Source organism: Watersipora subatra, chromosome 7 (genome assembly GCF_963576615.1).
Source record: "Watersipora subatra chromosome 7, tzWatSuba1.1, whole genome shotgun sequence".
In the NCBI taxonomy this organism is placed as follows: Eukaryota; Metazoa; Bryozoa; class Gymnolaemata; order Cheilostomatida; family Watersiporidae; genus Watersipora; species Watersipora subatra.
In genome coordinates this window covers 44,287,400-44,304,213 of record NC_088714.1, presented here as the reverse complement: position 1 = coordinate 44,304,213, position 16,814 = coordinate 44,287,400, and the positions used below count along the sequence as shown (strand labels likewise).

Sequence of the window (16,814 nt, the reverse complement as noted above, 5' to 3'; positions counted from 1 at the left end):
TGTCAAACACAGATATGTTAATCTGTCAATCACATATGTTAATCTGTCAAACACGAATATGTTAATCTGTCAAACACAAATATATTAATCTGTCAAACACAAATATATTAATCTGTCAAACACAAATATATTAATCTGTCAAACACAGATATGTTAATCTGTCAAACACGAATATGTTAATCTGTCAAACACGAATATGTTAATCTGTCAAGCACAAATATGTTAATATGTCAAACACAGATATGTTAATCTGTCAAACACAGATATGTTAATCTGTTAGACACAGATATGTTAATCTGTCAAACACAGATATGTTAATCTGTCAAACACAGATATGTTAATCTGTCAAACACATATGTTAATCTGTCAAACACAAATATGTTAATCTGTAAATCGCAAATGATGAAACTATCTCCTAACTAGTAGATTTTTTTTGATCATCAGACTCATGATGGGATGTCTGGTGGAACATCTTTGGATGACCTCCCATGATTTCTCACCATTATTTTATATATTGTTAATAAGATAGCCAAACTAAACCCTATAATTGTGTCTTGTTCCTAAACGAGATTGAGGCACTTTTTTAAAAATATTTTTCAAGGCTGTCGCTCTGTCATCGTTAATTGGGACACATCTAAACACAATTTATTAACAACCAGTTGCAAAATAGGTGTTCAGGAGCCATAAGCAAATGTTTAGAATGGTCAATTGTCTTATTTATTTTCTACTATATTAACTTTTCACAATAAAGCTTGTCTGGACTTGAGGGCAATTTTTGTTTGCTAATACGCTAGTTTTTACTTAGCAACATTTAGGAGCTTGTTGCAGTCCTTACTGTATGCAGCGCTGTACAGTAAGGACTGCAATAATCATGTACAGTAAGTCCTTACTGTATGCAGCGCTGTACAGTAAGGACTGCAATAATCATGTACATTAAGTCCTTACTGTATGCAGCGCTGTACAGTAAGGACTGCAATAATCATGTACTGTAAGTCCTTACTGTATGCAGCGCTGTACAGTAAGGACTGCAATAATCATGTACATTAAGTCCTTACTGTATGCAGCGCTGTACAGTAAGGACTGCAATAATCATGTACTGTAAGTCCTTACTGTATGCAGCGCTGTACAGTAAGGACTGCAATAATCATGTACATTAAGTCCTTACTGTATGCATCGCTGTACAGTAAGGACTGCAATAGTCATGTACAGTAAGTCCTTACTGTATGCAGCGCTGTACAGTAAGGACTGCAATAATCATGTACAGTAAGTCCTTACTGTATGCAGCGCTGTACAGTAAGGACTGCAATAATCATGTACTGTAAGTCCTTACTGTATGCAGCGCTGTACAGTAAGGACTGCAATAATCATGTACAGTAAGTCCTCACTGTACATGATTATTTTACATGTAAAGCATTCTACAATTGTGTATACTTGTGTATCAGCAAGCATAGTGGATGAATGAAGAACATGACTGTAACTTAAACTAAACTTGATGAATATTGCCATATATTTTATATTAAAACTTTGGTTGTTGAGTTCGCAAGTGTTAGGCATTGCCATTTGACTACAAAGTTGCCATTTTTCTTAGACAAATGTTGATGTGAGAGGGTGGGATTGTACCTGGCCTTTTTATATTCTATGAAATATATCAGCGAAAAGAACGTTAGGGACACAGCCCATAACACATTTGTGTGTGGACTAGTCACTGTAATGTTACTCGATATGGCAGTATACATATTATGCATACGCTTGTTTGTAGCATAGGTACATGTACTGACATATAACAAAGTCTTACTAAACCAGTTATTATTAATCTGGGTTCAATCGAACCCTAAGAGTTCAGTAAATCAGTCTCAATGATTCGATGGAGGTCTCTCAAAGTTAACAGAAGTCACACTGATTTGTAAGGTCATGTCTCTATGAAAATATATGTAATTTGTTGTGAGTTCATGCATTGTATTAGTTTTGTTCTTTGAACACAGTGATGTGAATACACCGTTTATTTTGTGTACCAGGAAAGCATATACTAGGTACCTGTCTCGAATGTGAAATAAATCATATTTTATTTTTCAATAAAGAAGGACACATGAAATTGGAGGAGTTGTATACATTTTACAAAGTTAGAGACCGCTGTACTTAACAACGTCTGTTGTGGCTTCCAAGAGAACCGTACATTATTCTCCTTCATCTAGTCTGTCTTTTTTAGCCAGTTCTCTACTCTTATTTCCGGAGCAGCGCTTCATGGAGAGTTCGAATAGGTAAGAGGAAATAAAGTAGGTTTTGACTGTTATTCTATTCACAAGAGTTTTAATACGTCCATAGATGTTCTCCTTTTACTTTCCAAATACTGTACAATAGTCATTCGGTCATTCATGGACCACTTTGTCATTCAGTTTACTGAAATGTATTGATCTTATTCACATGCTGCTTGCGTTGTCTCTTGTGGATTGTTAAAGATATTGATACTCAGTCAAACATAGATGTTTTGTTATAAAAACTTGACATTTGCCAAGTTGTAACACTTTTCAGATTGAAGCTTTACATTATGGAAAAGGCAGAAATATGAAGAGCTTTTCTATTTTTCATGAACAATAGAATCGAGTTTCAAAGTCTGTACTATTCTGGAAATAATGGCATCAATTATTTAAAGAATTGATGCCATTATTTCTATATGTTTGTTTATATGGAATTTTTATGGTTAACCCCAATTACTCAAACAAAAGCATTTGCTCAGGAACGAGTTCATTAATTTGTGACACACATTTTAGGGAGCATTTAGCAGAGACGTTATTAAAAGAAGAACAAGTCATTTAACATGTTTTAGGTATTGTTCAACCTTTCTGTTATTAAATGTTATCGAATGTTCAACTCCACTAGCTCCATAAATTGTATATAGCTTTCTTAATAGGTAGAAGTAAGAACTTAGCTTTTAATAAAATCACTTATAAAGTATGCAGAGCAGAACATGATTTTGGATTTGTGACACCTTTTTGACATCTGATATATGCCTTTTTCACATCTGATTGACGCCTTTTTGACACCTTTTTGACATCTGATTGAAACCTTTTTGATATCTGATCGACACCTTTTTGACATCTGATTGACGCCTCTTTGACATCTGACACCTTTTTGACACCTGAATGACACCTTTTTGACATCTGATTGATATTTTTTAAAGCTGAAACAGTTCTAGCTTTTGTGTAGCACCTACTGTATTTATCCTAATCTAGTTATTACTACAGCCATAATCCAATGTTATGCTGTTTATTGTGATTAGCCCAAAGTTGTTCTTTTGTTAGTTATTTAACAAATGGTTAAATGGAATCTTCTAGAACGCCCACTGTCTTTTTTTATTTGTTCCTAGTGTTTGAGCCTTACTTTCTGTCGACGTGCTTACCCTTTACCTGGTAGAAGTGGCTTATGCACAACCTAGATGCATAAAAATCTTAGTTTGGATCGGTGAGACTCTTTAGTTTGGTACATGTATATTTTTGCAGCTCTCGCTCTCAAGGGAATTGATTATGACTATTCTGCAGTACACCTTGTCAAAGATGGAGGAGAACAGGTTTGTTCTATTCTTATAAGTTCAACCGTGTTGCTTCTTTCTAATACTTGTACTGACTACTGTGGTACTCCGAACTTCCCCCAGCAAGTCCGTGGAATCTTATGTCTGACTAGACTATAAACTGCTACAATCTGAAGATGGAAGTCAATAAAATGTCAAGCATTTAAAAATTACCATCTTGTTCCATAAAATATCTCTAAATATCTTTGCATACCACTTTAGTCACTCCTAAACAAACATTCTCTGATGATGAAACTGGTGAACAAACTGAAATTCTTTTGATCATCCCTTACCATATTTTTTTACTATGTATAGTAACACTATTATATACTCGGTAGGGTGAAATTGTTATATACTCTGTATAGTAATACTGTTATATACTCTGTATAGTGACACTGTTATATACTCTGTATAGTAACACTGTTATATACTCTGTATAGTGACACTGTTATAGACTATATAGTTCTATAATTGTCAGCAACCTTGACATGGTTGAAAAATACTTGTTGCTAGAAGCCAGTTCTATCTCCTAATAGAGAGAACGGTGCAGTGTTGGTTTTGGTATACAGATATCCTCAACTGAGTAAAAACGGTACTGCAACTCTCTAGTTTATATATACAACTCTCAGTGTTTTTCTCAGGGTCATTTGTTATTTGTGTGTCTAGTTACAGCGATAAAGTTTTAGGAATGAAAAGGCCAGTTCAAACTGGGTTTGAACTCGGAGTCTTCAGGTGTGCACACAGGCGATCTAACTCACTAGGCCAAGCAGCCACATTGCTATTTAATGCAATAATTGTGATAACACATGTATTAATTAATTTGATGAAAATTTACAAGCTTAAAATGTAACTCATAACGTAAACTGTAACGTCATGCCTTATATTGGTTTTACGGCTCTTATTATAGTAATCCTAAGTAAGCTTAGAGGCTTTAGTTGCTAGCTTAGGTTACTCAAGTTAGCCACTTCGCTAATTTTGCTGTTGCCTAGTTTGTGAACTTAGCCTATGGCAACTATTTTACCTCCCACTGGTTATAAGTTGTTTTTATTACCCATGCAACACTGGGCGTTCACCTAGTCAAGTACATGTACACACTAAAATAAGATATGTTGATGATCTATTGAGCCATCTTTTTCTCAAGTTAATTCTGATCTCCATGGAAACGTTATAACCATATTCTATGATGATAAGTTTAGATGTCCTGGCATGCAGTTTTGACAGCTTATGCATAAATAACTTGCTAGTTTACATAAAACAAACGGTATATCCATCTTTCTGTTAACTGAGTGTAACATTGTTTTACATGTATGTAGCACAAGGATGAATACAGAGCCATGAACCCGATGGGTCATGTGCCCACCCTCATAATAGATGGCCATACTCTGACCGACTCCATGGCTATTATGGAATATCTTGAGGAGACTCGTGAAGAAGGTCCCAAACTCCTTCCCGCTGACCCTGTAACTCGGGCTAAGGTTAGTTTTGATGTTCAATGTTTTGTATGCCATAATTAGTTAGACCAATGTACTTTCTTTTCGAAAGGATGTTGGGCGAAGCGTACAGTGAAGTTGATATTTGACAATCGTACGCATCTAGCTAGGTATCTTAATATAAGTTTAAAACCGAGAGGGGATAACACTCAAGCATCATTTTCTAATCATCTTTTGCCTGTCTGTGTTTTAGTGATGTCAGTGCACTACGCAGGTAGACGCTTAGGTAGGTTTGCTTATGAATGCAAGAGAGTTGCGATCATTAGTTACACTGATTTTGTTATTTACAAAGAGGAATAACAGTCAACCTAGGACATCGGAACATGGATTCGATACATTGTGTACACTTAATAAGCATGGAATTCATGTAGGGCAAGCTACAAATGCTTTGGTACTAATATGAAAGAAAGACACTTAGTTGTATACAGAGGACATGTGCTGGCTGCTTGTATGTAGATTAGGTTATCTCACGGATATTTTTGTCATGATCAGTTTGACTACTATATCATTCTTCTGAATTATTTATAAAAATAATTTTTGGTTTAGTTGACAGGTTTGAAAAATCTCTTATAATTAGCTGAATATTCAGTTTGGTACTTCGTTTTCTGATTTCTAGCATATTGATTTCTTGAACCAAAGGCTAAGATAGGCCTCTCCTCGCTATAGAATAGATTTGAACTTTGTGGTTTTACTTCTTTTTTCTCTCCCGACTTTCTTGGTGAGAAGCGTGAGATTGATGAGAGGGAGGCGATGGTTGAGGTTGAGATTGCTGGTTTGCGGACTCCGGCACTGCGTGCAGTTGTGATTTTATTCCATTCACGATCACCTAAATGTATATACATATATATATCAGATAGGGACTCTGTATGGTATTTGTCAATGGATGCACTACTTCCAATTCTTCATTTGACTACGTATCTACCTTTACAGCTTGAAACTGATGCTGTTGCTTTAATTTCAACAGCATCAGTTGCAACTATACAAATCTTTATCTTTTTCAAAGGGCTCGCATCGATCCGTGAAATGTGACTGTGAAATGTGACGGGAAATTTGTGTCATACGTACAATGGAAACATATTAAATGGCTCGTTCAGATCTGGGTTGTCTGCAAGCCTAGCATATCGGTGGTAAATCGGTAGGTTGGCAAAGACTGGGTGTTACACAAATGCTGAATGCATCTATGAATGCATCTATGAATGCATCTATGAAAGCTGCTGAGTAGGTTGGACAAGAGGCAGCATGTCAGAGGGACAGCTTGAGCAAAAATTAAGCAAGTATAGATATGGGTCAAATGGATGGACAGAGAATAAGCGAATGAATGAATAATAAGATTGTGAGTCTTTTCTCATAGCAATAGAATTTAGAGATTCCTTGCATTGGATTATCCCTCGAAGATCTTACCTGGCTGGCAGATGACTGTGTAACGTACTGCGAGTCTCGATGTTCAGCTTCCATTCTCTCTAGTTCTGTAATGGATGGTATTTTACTCTTGCCGAAACAGCACACTCGCTTACCGGCATTTCCGGTTTCCATTATTGATATTGGCGTTTCACCAAACCTGTTCTCGATGTTGTAATTACCGCCTGCTTGCGCGAGTAATCCCACTACAATATGAGAGGGAGTAGTATTATTTGTGCATTGATTAATAATGCGTCGTCGTAAAATTGACAATATATAATTTTTATTTATTGCATATACAATAAATAAAAAATATCCATTGTTGTTGCAATTAAAATATACTGGTAGTGCAGCCTTGATCAAATATGAATGCAATTGCAATGCATTGTTTCAATTGCAATGCATTGTTGCAATTGCAATGCATAATTGCAATACATTGCTGCAATACATTGCTGCAATTGCACTGCATTTTTGCAATTGCAATGCATTGTTGCAATTGCACAATACATTGCATTGTTTGTTGCATAGTACAAACATCATTTTATTATTATCCGTTTTCAAGTTTTTTTTTACCTCCAACTAGCTATCTGTCATTTGTAGTCAGATATCCTGCAGGTAGGTGCGTAAGAGGCTGGTTCCCAGGAACCAGACAGAGTTGTGAAACCCAATATTTTAACGACCCGGGTGCAAATCACAGAGCATATGCTGGTTATGTAACTATAGCGTATTGTGAGCATAGCGTTTTGCGTGAACACATACCCATGAACACACATGTGCACTTTAATAAATTGGGAGTTATTATCCCCAACATTATTAAACTATTTAAACTAGCAAATGTATTGCTCTAGTATGAAAGACTGGTGCGCCATTTGCCAGTAGACAAGTTAGATTCTTTCTTTTCCTTGTAAAGTGCCTTTTCGTTCATTTTTCTATAATTCTTTCCTAGACATTGTCATCAATCAATCTGAATCAACTTAAATTTCTATCATTCTCTGACTCACTATTACTCTGATATATACTTACATCTGTCCATAAACACTCTCGCATTCCTCAGCATAATCCACGTATTAACTCCTGTGTCTGTTTGTTGTGTTTATGGACAGGTGTAATTATATTTTTGAGTAAGTGAGTAAGAAAATGATAGAAGTTTAAGTTGATTCAGATTGATTGATGAAAATGTCTAAAAAAGAATTAAAAAGAAATGAATGAATAGGCACTTCAGAAAAAAAATAAAGAATATAATTTTTCTACTGTCAAATCGCAAATGGTACACTGGTCTTCGATACTCTGGTATGAGTCATACCTATAACAAACCACTTCTCCATACAAGCCAGGTGTAGGGGAGTGTTGCCAAACTTGCTCTGTCTGTTTACATCTGCTTCTGATTTGAGCAAGAGTCGAACAGCCAGCCTTTTACCATTGTAAACCGCAGCGTGCAGGGGAGTTATATCGTCGTTATCCTACAAGTGATGACATATCTTTGTTTCCTGTTTCTGTTCTCAAACACAACCAACATTCTTGAGGCAAATTCTAGGCTGAACATTAATCTTTGCATTGAATCAATTTTCTGGTAGAGATTGATAGACAAAGGGTGTCAAAATTTAGAACTGTCTTCAACTGGAGTTGTGCTACGTATTCTGCTACTGGTATTGCCACCGCTCCATGGAAAACCGCTGGGCAGAAAAAGACCTAAAACACGTTCATGACCACGCTGAATAGCTCTTTTAGCGGGTTTAGCTAAAATTCGTTTGTAGATTTATCACAAACTATTGCCTGTGGTTATCCGTGAAATATGAACTTTGACTTACCTTCTCTTTCATTGAAGGATTTAGTCAAAGATCAGACAACTCCCTATTTTTGTGCTATTTTGTCAATTTTAAGCATGCTTCACCAAGTGCACACGAATGCTATTTTTGAGTGTATGTAAATGTTTTAAAGAGAATTTGGTGAATAGAGGTTCTCTACACAACACTTTTTAAAGAGTTCTGACAAGAGAATTCTTAAATATTTCTCTTTTCAGAGTTCAACATCTGAAATTGTTGAATTTGAAGTTTGAAGTTGAATTTGGTGCCTTTGAAGTTATGGCACTTATCACATAGATGCCAGACACTTTAAACCTTATGTAACCATATGTAAAACGAAGCTTATCTGATACTAGATTGTACAAATACAGTTTTGATTGTATTCAACTGAACGAACCTGCATTCGGTATACAGTCATACTTCAACTTACGAGCTTAATGCGTTCCGAGACTGACCTCGTATGTCGATTTACTCGCATGTTGGTGCAATTTATTTATATATAGAACAATTAAATATACATTGATTGGTTTCCCTACTCTAAAAAAGCAAATAAAACACTCAAAACAAGATATTGTAACAGAAAGAACATGTTGGTTATTGTTCTTACGTACTACATGCCTTCAAAAAGCAACAAATAAAAATAATGCAAGGAAATGTGATTAATTAAAATGTAAAATTAAATACATACAATAGCAGTTAACACTCGCATTTGCCAGGGAGGGAGATATAAGTTATCCTTCGTTACAACATTTGACTTTGATAAATTTGGATTTTATCAAAGTGTTAAAAGACAAACTTGGAAGCAAACCTAAAAGCAAACTTTCATTTTCAACTAAACGTAATTAAAATTTCTTCGGCGTTCATAATTTGAAGTTTCTCGCTGGTTAACGAGAAATTTTTCCTTTTTTTCGCTCTCACGACTAGTCGGTCGTTTTAAGATAAACCTATCTAAGGACGTTTGCCTTTGTCGCCCTTGCAACATGTTGCGATTAGGACGAACACAGGTGTCGTCACAAATGGTTAATGCACGACCACTAGCCAGCTTGTCCGAATGTCTATTAAACAGTTTGGATAGATAGCGCCGGCCTTTTCACATAGCATCGTTTCAGTTACGCTGTCACCGGCCAGTTGTTTGTCCAATGCCACCAGCGGTCATGAAGATCGCTGCACCGCTTAGAAACTATGGTTAGTCCTTTTGCGAACTAAATGCCCTGAATATAATCCTTCTGTTTGATAATTATGAATGTATTTCTGTCATATTGCCGCGCTAGCTCAATCACGCATACACATTTTGCATATTTTTCAATATTTTCCCGTTTAATATCAATTGTTATCATTTGCTTTTTCTTTGTATTATCTTTCATTTTACTGGCAAACTTTCGGTCTACGCACAGTACGATTAATTCACATAATTCTGCACAGAAAATCGTGCACAAAAAAAACACGGTACAACAGTATAACCTGAGCAGTTGAAAAATACAGAGTGATGCTGTTCTCATAAAACACCTCCGGCATACTTGACAACTGACTCAAGTGCTCGTATCTCAAACATGACCCGTATGTTAGTGCTGAAACTTGCTTAAAAGCTGGCTCATATCTCAAGTTTCTCGTACGTTGGAGCACTGGTAAGTTGGAGCACTCGTAAGTTGAAGTATTACTGTACTGGAAACATTAAATGGCAACTTCACAGAAGTTTTTTTTATTAATAAATGTTTTTGTCAATTTTCACTTGAGCAGAAGCTCACTGACAGTAGTTTTACACTTGTTAACGATGACGAGGTAGACAGGTTGGATTTAATGATGGTATATCTACATATATGTTTAACTAATACGTGTAATTAGCAAATGGTAACAAGTTTTATGGTTTTTCAAAGTTCATCATTAACCAATAATAACAGTTTCTCATCGGTTAATGATAACAGTCTATTAAGTATAATAATAGGCTAATAATATCAGCTACTCTTTTGTCAATAGTAACTATTTCTGTTTGGTCAATGATAGCAGTTTCTCTTTACCTAATGATGTCAGTTGCTCGTTGATCAATAACAAGTTTCTCTGTGTCTCACAATTAGTTTCTTCGATTCATAATAACAGTTTCTTGCTGGTCAATAATGTAATTCACTACCAACTGATGACTAAAGCCTGGTTCCCATATACGCCGCAAAGCACCGGCTACAGCACCGCAGGCTGCTGCGGTGAAATGTGAACTTACATGCCGAGTACCACCGGTAGTTGCCGGCGGTCAATGCAAGAGTTTAGCGCTGTTCAAATTTCGCGAAAAGCCACTGGCAAAACCTTATCAAAATGCGCTGTACAGGTGAAGGTCACCATTATCAAAACGGCATGGCGAGTGAACATTTTTATGTGGTTATTAGCGATGCAGCTATATGTGAACAGAAGCGCTTAGCATCGCAAGCGTTTTGCTGCGCAAGATTACCGCCGGGTCTCGCAATCGATATGGGAACCAGGCGTAAAAGCTCTCTATGAATTAATTGGACCGGGCTGAGTTTTAAGCAAGCTCGGGCTTAATATCTAGCTCACAGACAAATCGCAGACAAAAAGACAGCTCACAGACAACAACATTCACAATTCTTGCAATTATTCCTTTTGACGGTTCCTTTAGAATACTGTCTACTTGAAGTCAAATCTGTCAGCTGAATTGTTAACAAAGACTATGAAAGCTGGTCAATTATCGACGCTAACCTTTGACTGTAGTGATATGGGAACTCACCTGGATGTTGACAGTCGCACCATGTGCTAACAGCAGAGCTATGATATCCGTGTGTCCATATAAGGCAGCACAATGAATCGCTGCCCTTCCTTTTTTTGTTCTTATGTTTGGATCGGCTCCAGCAACTGAAAGGTTCAAGTGGTCCCATGCTAAATGTCACCATAACTGCATACCACTGTTAACTGTCACCATAACTGCATACCACTATTAGCTGTCACCATAACTGCATACCACTATTAACTGTCACCATAACTGCATACCACTATTAACTGTCACCGTAACTGCATACCACTATTAGCTGTCACCATAACTGCAATAACTATAATAACACCATACCTGCAATAACACTATTGCAGTTATCCATGGCGAACTAGGAGGAATATCAGCCATGGCAGGCGCAGGTTACCCAAGTTCTCGGTCTTGTCACTCTAACAGCATTTATTGTAAAAACTCTCACTATGTTAGTATTCATAGTGTATTTCTATGAAAGGATCGCCTTTAGAAAATGACAGCAATTTATATTAGAATGTTTTTCACAGACAAATTAGTTTTGATTTCCTTAATCATGTTTGCAAAAGTGAGACTGTCCAGACACTCTCCCAGTTTAGAGTGTGCCTGGATCAGCATTTATTTTACAAGACTGCTGTGTGATCTGCATATACAGTAGTTTTATGGCACTGGTATTTGAAAAGGGCACCATACTGATACATCGGTGACTACACAAGTCAGACTGGTATGTCAATCACTGTTTTCATAGTGCCAATGATGCAGATTTGGAGTTGTGCGATCGTTTAGTTACTGTGTTTTAACAAACATTCACATGTTGCGGATTAACGCGGGCGCTTTGTTAAAAAGATTAAATTTCTGTCAGAGGTCATGTCAGCGCATTCGGAGCTGCTCAAATAGAAATAAGAATGACTGAGGTATAAAAATGTTAAAAATGGAATAGCTTGCGCGGGATTTTCTTGCGCATCATTTGGAAGTCCTGTTAATATTTGCCACAAGGATAAAATAAATATATGTAAATATATATATATATATAAATATATATAAATATATATATACAGTCAAACATGGATAACTCGAACTTCACGGGACCGAGCGAAAGTGTTCGAATTATCAGAGCGTTCAAGTTATCAGAGCACTGTCACAAGTCCATGTATTTACTTATTTATTAGTAGATACATGTACATATACAAACTATAATATAAATCAAAAGCACAAATGGCTTGTTTCAAATTAAATGCTTCTAATGTAAAGTTTAAAACGTTTTTATCAAAAAGTATAGAGATTTTTCTATCACTTGAGATTGGTTTGTTGTTTGAGGTGATGTTATTGCCAGGACGTTTTTTAGATTGACATTGGCAAAACTTGATCGTTGTTGAAATGCTCAAAAGAAAAGACATCTTTTTTTTTAGCTTTTACTCACGATCAATTTTGCCGATTTTTCTTGAAGTTTATGCAAAGGTTACCTCACTTTACCTTGCTTCCGATGGGCGATCGCTAAGCGGATGTTTGGTATAAATCAAATTTCATCAAACCTTTAGAAAAGTCGTTGACAAAAATATTTTGCCGATGGTGGTAATAACGATGCTTATGAATTACGAAAAGTTGAGGTTTACCTCTATGGCTTGGAATAAAGTGATTTTCTAAAGCGATAACAACCGTTTCGATAGCCGTTGGGCAAAAAACAGTTCGAGTTAACAGTGTTGAGTTTGAGTTATCTATAGCAATTTATCATTACGTGGGAACGGACCAAAGAAACCGTTCGAGTTAACCATGTGTTCGAGCTATCCGTGGGCGAGTTATCCATGTTTGACTGTATATATATATATATATATATTATTATATATAATACAAATTTATAATACAATAAATATATACAATAATAATACAATAGTATATAATACAATATTTATATATATAAATATATATATAAATATATATATAAAAATATATATAAATATATATATAAATATTGTATTATATATTATTGTATTATTATTGTATATATTTATTGTATTATAAATTTGTATTATATATAATAATATAAATATATATATTATTATATATATATAAATATATAATACAAAGAATAAAATATTTAGTGAAGATCTGCGAGTAGCAAAACTCGCTTTACTTGCAGGTTTGTGTCGTTTCCATCTTGCAGACGATTCAAACCTGTCGATTGTCCATCACTGTCAATGTATCACTATGTTAATGTATACATAGTGTGATACATTGACTTATGAAGCTATGCAATCAAGGTCATATCCAATCAACACAACGATCGTTTTATCATTTTTGGAAACTTTTAATGAAGTGCAATGCTATCGAATCTAACAATTTTTGCTATTGGGACATTTCAAACAAACAAGATGTTGTTGCTATAGACAGGATTTACTGAACACGGTAGAGTCTGTATCAGAATCACGGATAAGCTTTACACCTATCGATAGTCATTCCTTACCTAGCAGTTGCTTGACTGAGTCAATGTGCCCCCTATAAGCTGCCTTCCTCAATGGAGTGCTGCCGGTGCTGTCCTGTGCATTGACCTTGGCTCCATTGGCTAGCAACTGACGAATGAGCTCTGTTTTACTGTGCCAAGCAGCGTTGTGAAGGGGTGTGTAACTCTCGATATCAGCTATATTTACGTTAGCTCCATTCTTAGCTAGTATATTGGTTACATTGCTAAGACCTGCCAAGATAACATAAAGACTCACTGATCTGCAAGAATGCTGACGGAGAGAGACTTTGTGTCAGCTTGCGTCAAACATAGATGCAGGGTAATTGTCTGGTGAATTCAGTGTAACCCTACCAAGGTCTGAAACTTGTTTGCTATTTATCATCTGTAACAGTAGAAGATAACTTCTTTACCAATCTAGCGCCAAGAAAACTTAGAACTTTAAAATAGGAGTTGTCACAACTTGTGCTAATACACAACATTTGAAAAAAGAAATTCTTGATAGACTTTGTTTCCATGCGTGGAACAAATTTGTTGCACGTCTTTGAGTAAGAAAGAATTTTGTTTTTGAAAGCTCTACGTGATGTCGCCAGAAAACTTTGCTCAATGTTTGTGCCTATTAAGAGATTTTAGTTTTTGCCTCACGTGGTAGCTATAATGTAGTCACCTGAAACAGTCGCAATGTATATCGGGGTAGTGCCAACTCGAAACTTGGATACATAATCGAATGCTTCTATATACAAATTCATTTCTTTAGTTGTTCTTTTATTCACATCAAATCCATAGCGTATAAGCACATCTGCGACTGCCGTGTTGTTCCTGTAAATGTACAGAAGTGACATACATGATGCTCTCAAGTCAACATTGTTACTACAGTAGCTGTATAATAGTAGTTAATTAAGTGCGCAATGGTAGTGTTTATGAGTAAAGCCTGGTTTCCATATGACAGCGCAAGGCGTGCAACAAGGCGCACGACGTCGTGCGTGGGCCAGTTGTGATGTGGAAACGTCAATGCATGACGATTGCGCGACCTGTGTACGCTGATCGCAAGGATCCAACGGAATGGATCCTTGCGGCGGGTGCGCGTGATGATGTATCCCACAATACACCGCTCAACCTTTTCAACCTATCCCACAATTCAAACGAAGAGCTATTTTCCGAAGAAATCGGTCTCCCGTACAAAAAAGTAAGAAAATTATCCACCCTGTTCAATGCAAGCATGGCGCCTACGCGTGCTATGGAAACACTGCGTCGCAGCCCAAGAATTGCATTGCGCACGATCACTGGGCCGCGCACGATCATTGCGCTGTCATATGGAAACCAGGCTTAATGCTCACTGCAGCGCGCAATAGTTTGCTGTAGCAGCAGCGCAAACCGTGTACTCTAATATCTTTAAATGCTGGTCATTGTCTATAAATACAGCCGTAGTAATTGAGCTTAGTTTATTATCATGACTGAGAGGTTTTAAGTACATAGGATCATATAAGAATTGCTAGCAGTACATTCACTACTACAGCTGGTAGTTGTGTGCCCTTGTAGTTGAGCGAAACTCTTACACGTATGTGTTACGTGAACCACTCAGTGGTTATCTAGACTGGAGCATGTCATGGGAAAATTGAACTTTTGGAGACTAAATGAGCGAAGTATCATCTCCATTACTTCAACAGAGTGTACCACTAATAGGTCACTTCTTGGAAAAAAAAGAAAAATGGTTCTCATGAATGCATAAGGCAGTTTTTTGCTATAAATATACAACTGATGAATTTTCGATGGACTATTTTATTCAGCTATCGTTTAATATGTTTCAAGTTAGTAACAACACCGCACACATAAGTTCTTTGGAAACTCGATTGCAATATTTTACTGGCATGAAATTTGAAATTACAATGAATGACCTTTTGCAGGCCTTCTCATATAACTAAAGACATTGTAATCATCTGCGAGATATTAGAGCAACTCTCTATTAATATTTCTGTTGAACTCTTCACCAAAAAGTTAAACTGTTAATCCATTTGAGACTCTACTATAATAATTCGCGTGTAGTAACAAAAAATATGTATATTACTTTATTGACATTAATTTTATTTTAAGCAAATGTTTCACTAATTATGCCTTACAAAATCATAAAACAAAAACCCGTATCAAAGATTCCTTCTGGAAGATACTTACCATATATACATATAAGTTGAGTTTCTGGGAGACGATTTTATGGTAAGTTTTTTTGGGATTAACTTGTACATGAGTACTACTTATGATGTCATTTTTGTCTTAAAATACCTATAGACTTATACATGAGATCAACTTATGCATGCGATCGACTTGTACATGAGATCGACATGTACATGAGATCGACTTATACGGAAGATCAACTTATACGGAAAATCGACTTATACGTGTGATCGACTTATACGGGAGATCGACTTATACATGAGATCGACGTATACATGAGATTGACTTACACATACGGTCGACTTACACTTGAGATCGACATATACATGAAATCAATGTATTAATGAGATTTACTTATACATGAGATCGACATATACATGAGATCAACTTATACATGAGATCAACTTATACGTGAGATCGACTTATATGTGAGATCGACTTATATGTGAGATCGACTTATATGTGAGATCGACTTATACCTGAGATTGATGTATACATGAGATCGACATAGACATGAGATCAACATAGACATGAGATCAATTTATTCATAAGATAGACTTACACATGAGATCGACTTACACATGAGATTGACATATACACGAGATCAATATATACATAAGATTGACTTATAAGTAAGATCAGCTTATACATGAGATCGACATAGACATGAGATCAACTTATACATAAGATCGACTTATACATGAGATTGATGTATTGGTGTGTACAACATTATTCCCACTGTCAAAATGAGCAGAAAGTGTGGAAAATCAATCAATCAAGTTTACATATATATCTGTGTATTGGAGAGGGACAATAAGATGGGAGAAAGAAATTAAACTGCTCACTGGAAACCTAAACATGTGACAGAAAACAGAAATTATTCTTTGTGTATGGCACTTGAACACTTATAATGAATTTCACAGTCTAACTCTGCACACGAGGCAATAAATTCTAGTCAATTTAAGGCGCCGTCTGCAACAAACTCCTAAAACAACATGTCCCAACCTTGAATTTGCTTATAGAAATCGGTCTATAATGTACCAACTAGCAATCTTTGCTGTTTAGGCTGCAGATAGTTTTATTACTAACTGGCAGGTCAGTTTACCATGAGAGACCATCATGCGTAAATAAATATAATAATAATAATATAATAAATGACTAATTTCACCATTGTTTCAGAATGCGGCAGGTGGTT

General features: G+C 36.1%; 2 protein-coding genes across 4 annotated transcripts in view; one reads left to right on the top strand and one right to left on the bottom strand.

Annotated features, from left to right (window-relative positions):
• Positions 1 to 16,814, top strand: part of LOC137399367 (maleylacetoacetate isomerase-like) — a 56,876-nt gene that overhangs the window by 7,063 nt on the left and 32,999 nt on the right. Inside the window, exons 2-4 of the mRNA XM_068085449.1 lie at positions 2,207 to 2,258; positions 3,498 to 3,565; positions 4,879 to 5,040. Coding sequence (XP_067941550.1) covers positions 2,207 to 2,258; positions 3,498 to 3,565; positions 4,879 to 5,040 — 282 coding nt within the window. The remainder of the gene's footprint in view (positions 1 to 2,206; positions 2,259 to 3,497; positions 3,566 to 4,878; positions 5,041 to 16,814) is intronic.
• LOC137399366 (26S proteasome non-ATPase regulatory subunit 10-like) overlaps positions 5,370 to 16,814 on the bottom strand; it is a 48,378-nt gene continuing 36,933 nt past the window's right edge. For all 3 annotated transcript variants that reach the window (XM_068085446.1, XM_068085448.1, XM_068085447.1), the window contains 6 exons: positions 14,118 to 14,269; positions 13,457 to 13,684; positions 10,987 to 11,111; positions 7,757 to 7,913; positions 6,457 to 6,659; positions 5,370 to 5,881 (listed from right to left, as the gene is read on the bottom strand). In XM_068085446.1, coding sequence (XP_067941547.1) covers positions 5,744 to 5,881; positions 6,457 to 6,659; positions 7,757 to 7,913; positions 10,987 to 11,111; positions 13,457 to 13,684; positions 14,118 to 14,269 — 1,003 coding nt within the window. In that variant the 3' untranslated portion in view covers positions 5,370 to 5,743. The remainder of the gene's footprint in view (positions 5,882 to 6,456; positions 6,660 to 7,756; positions 7,914 to 10,986; positions 11,112 to 13,456; positions 13,685 to 14,117; positions 14,270 to 16,814) is intronic.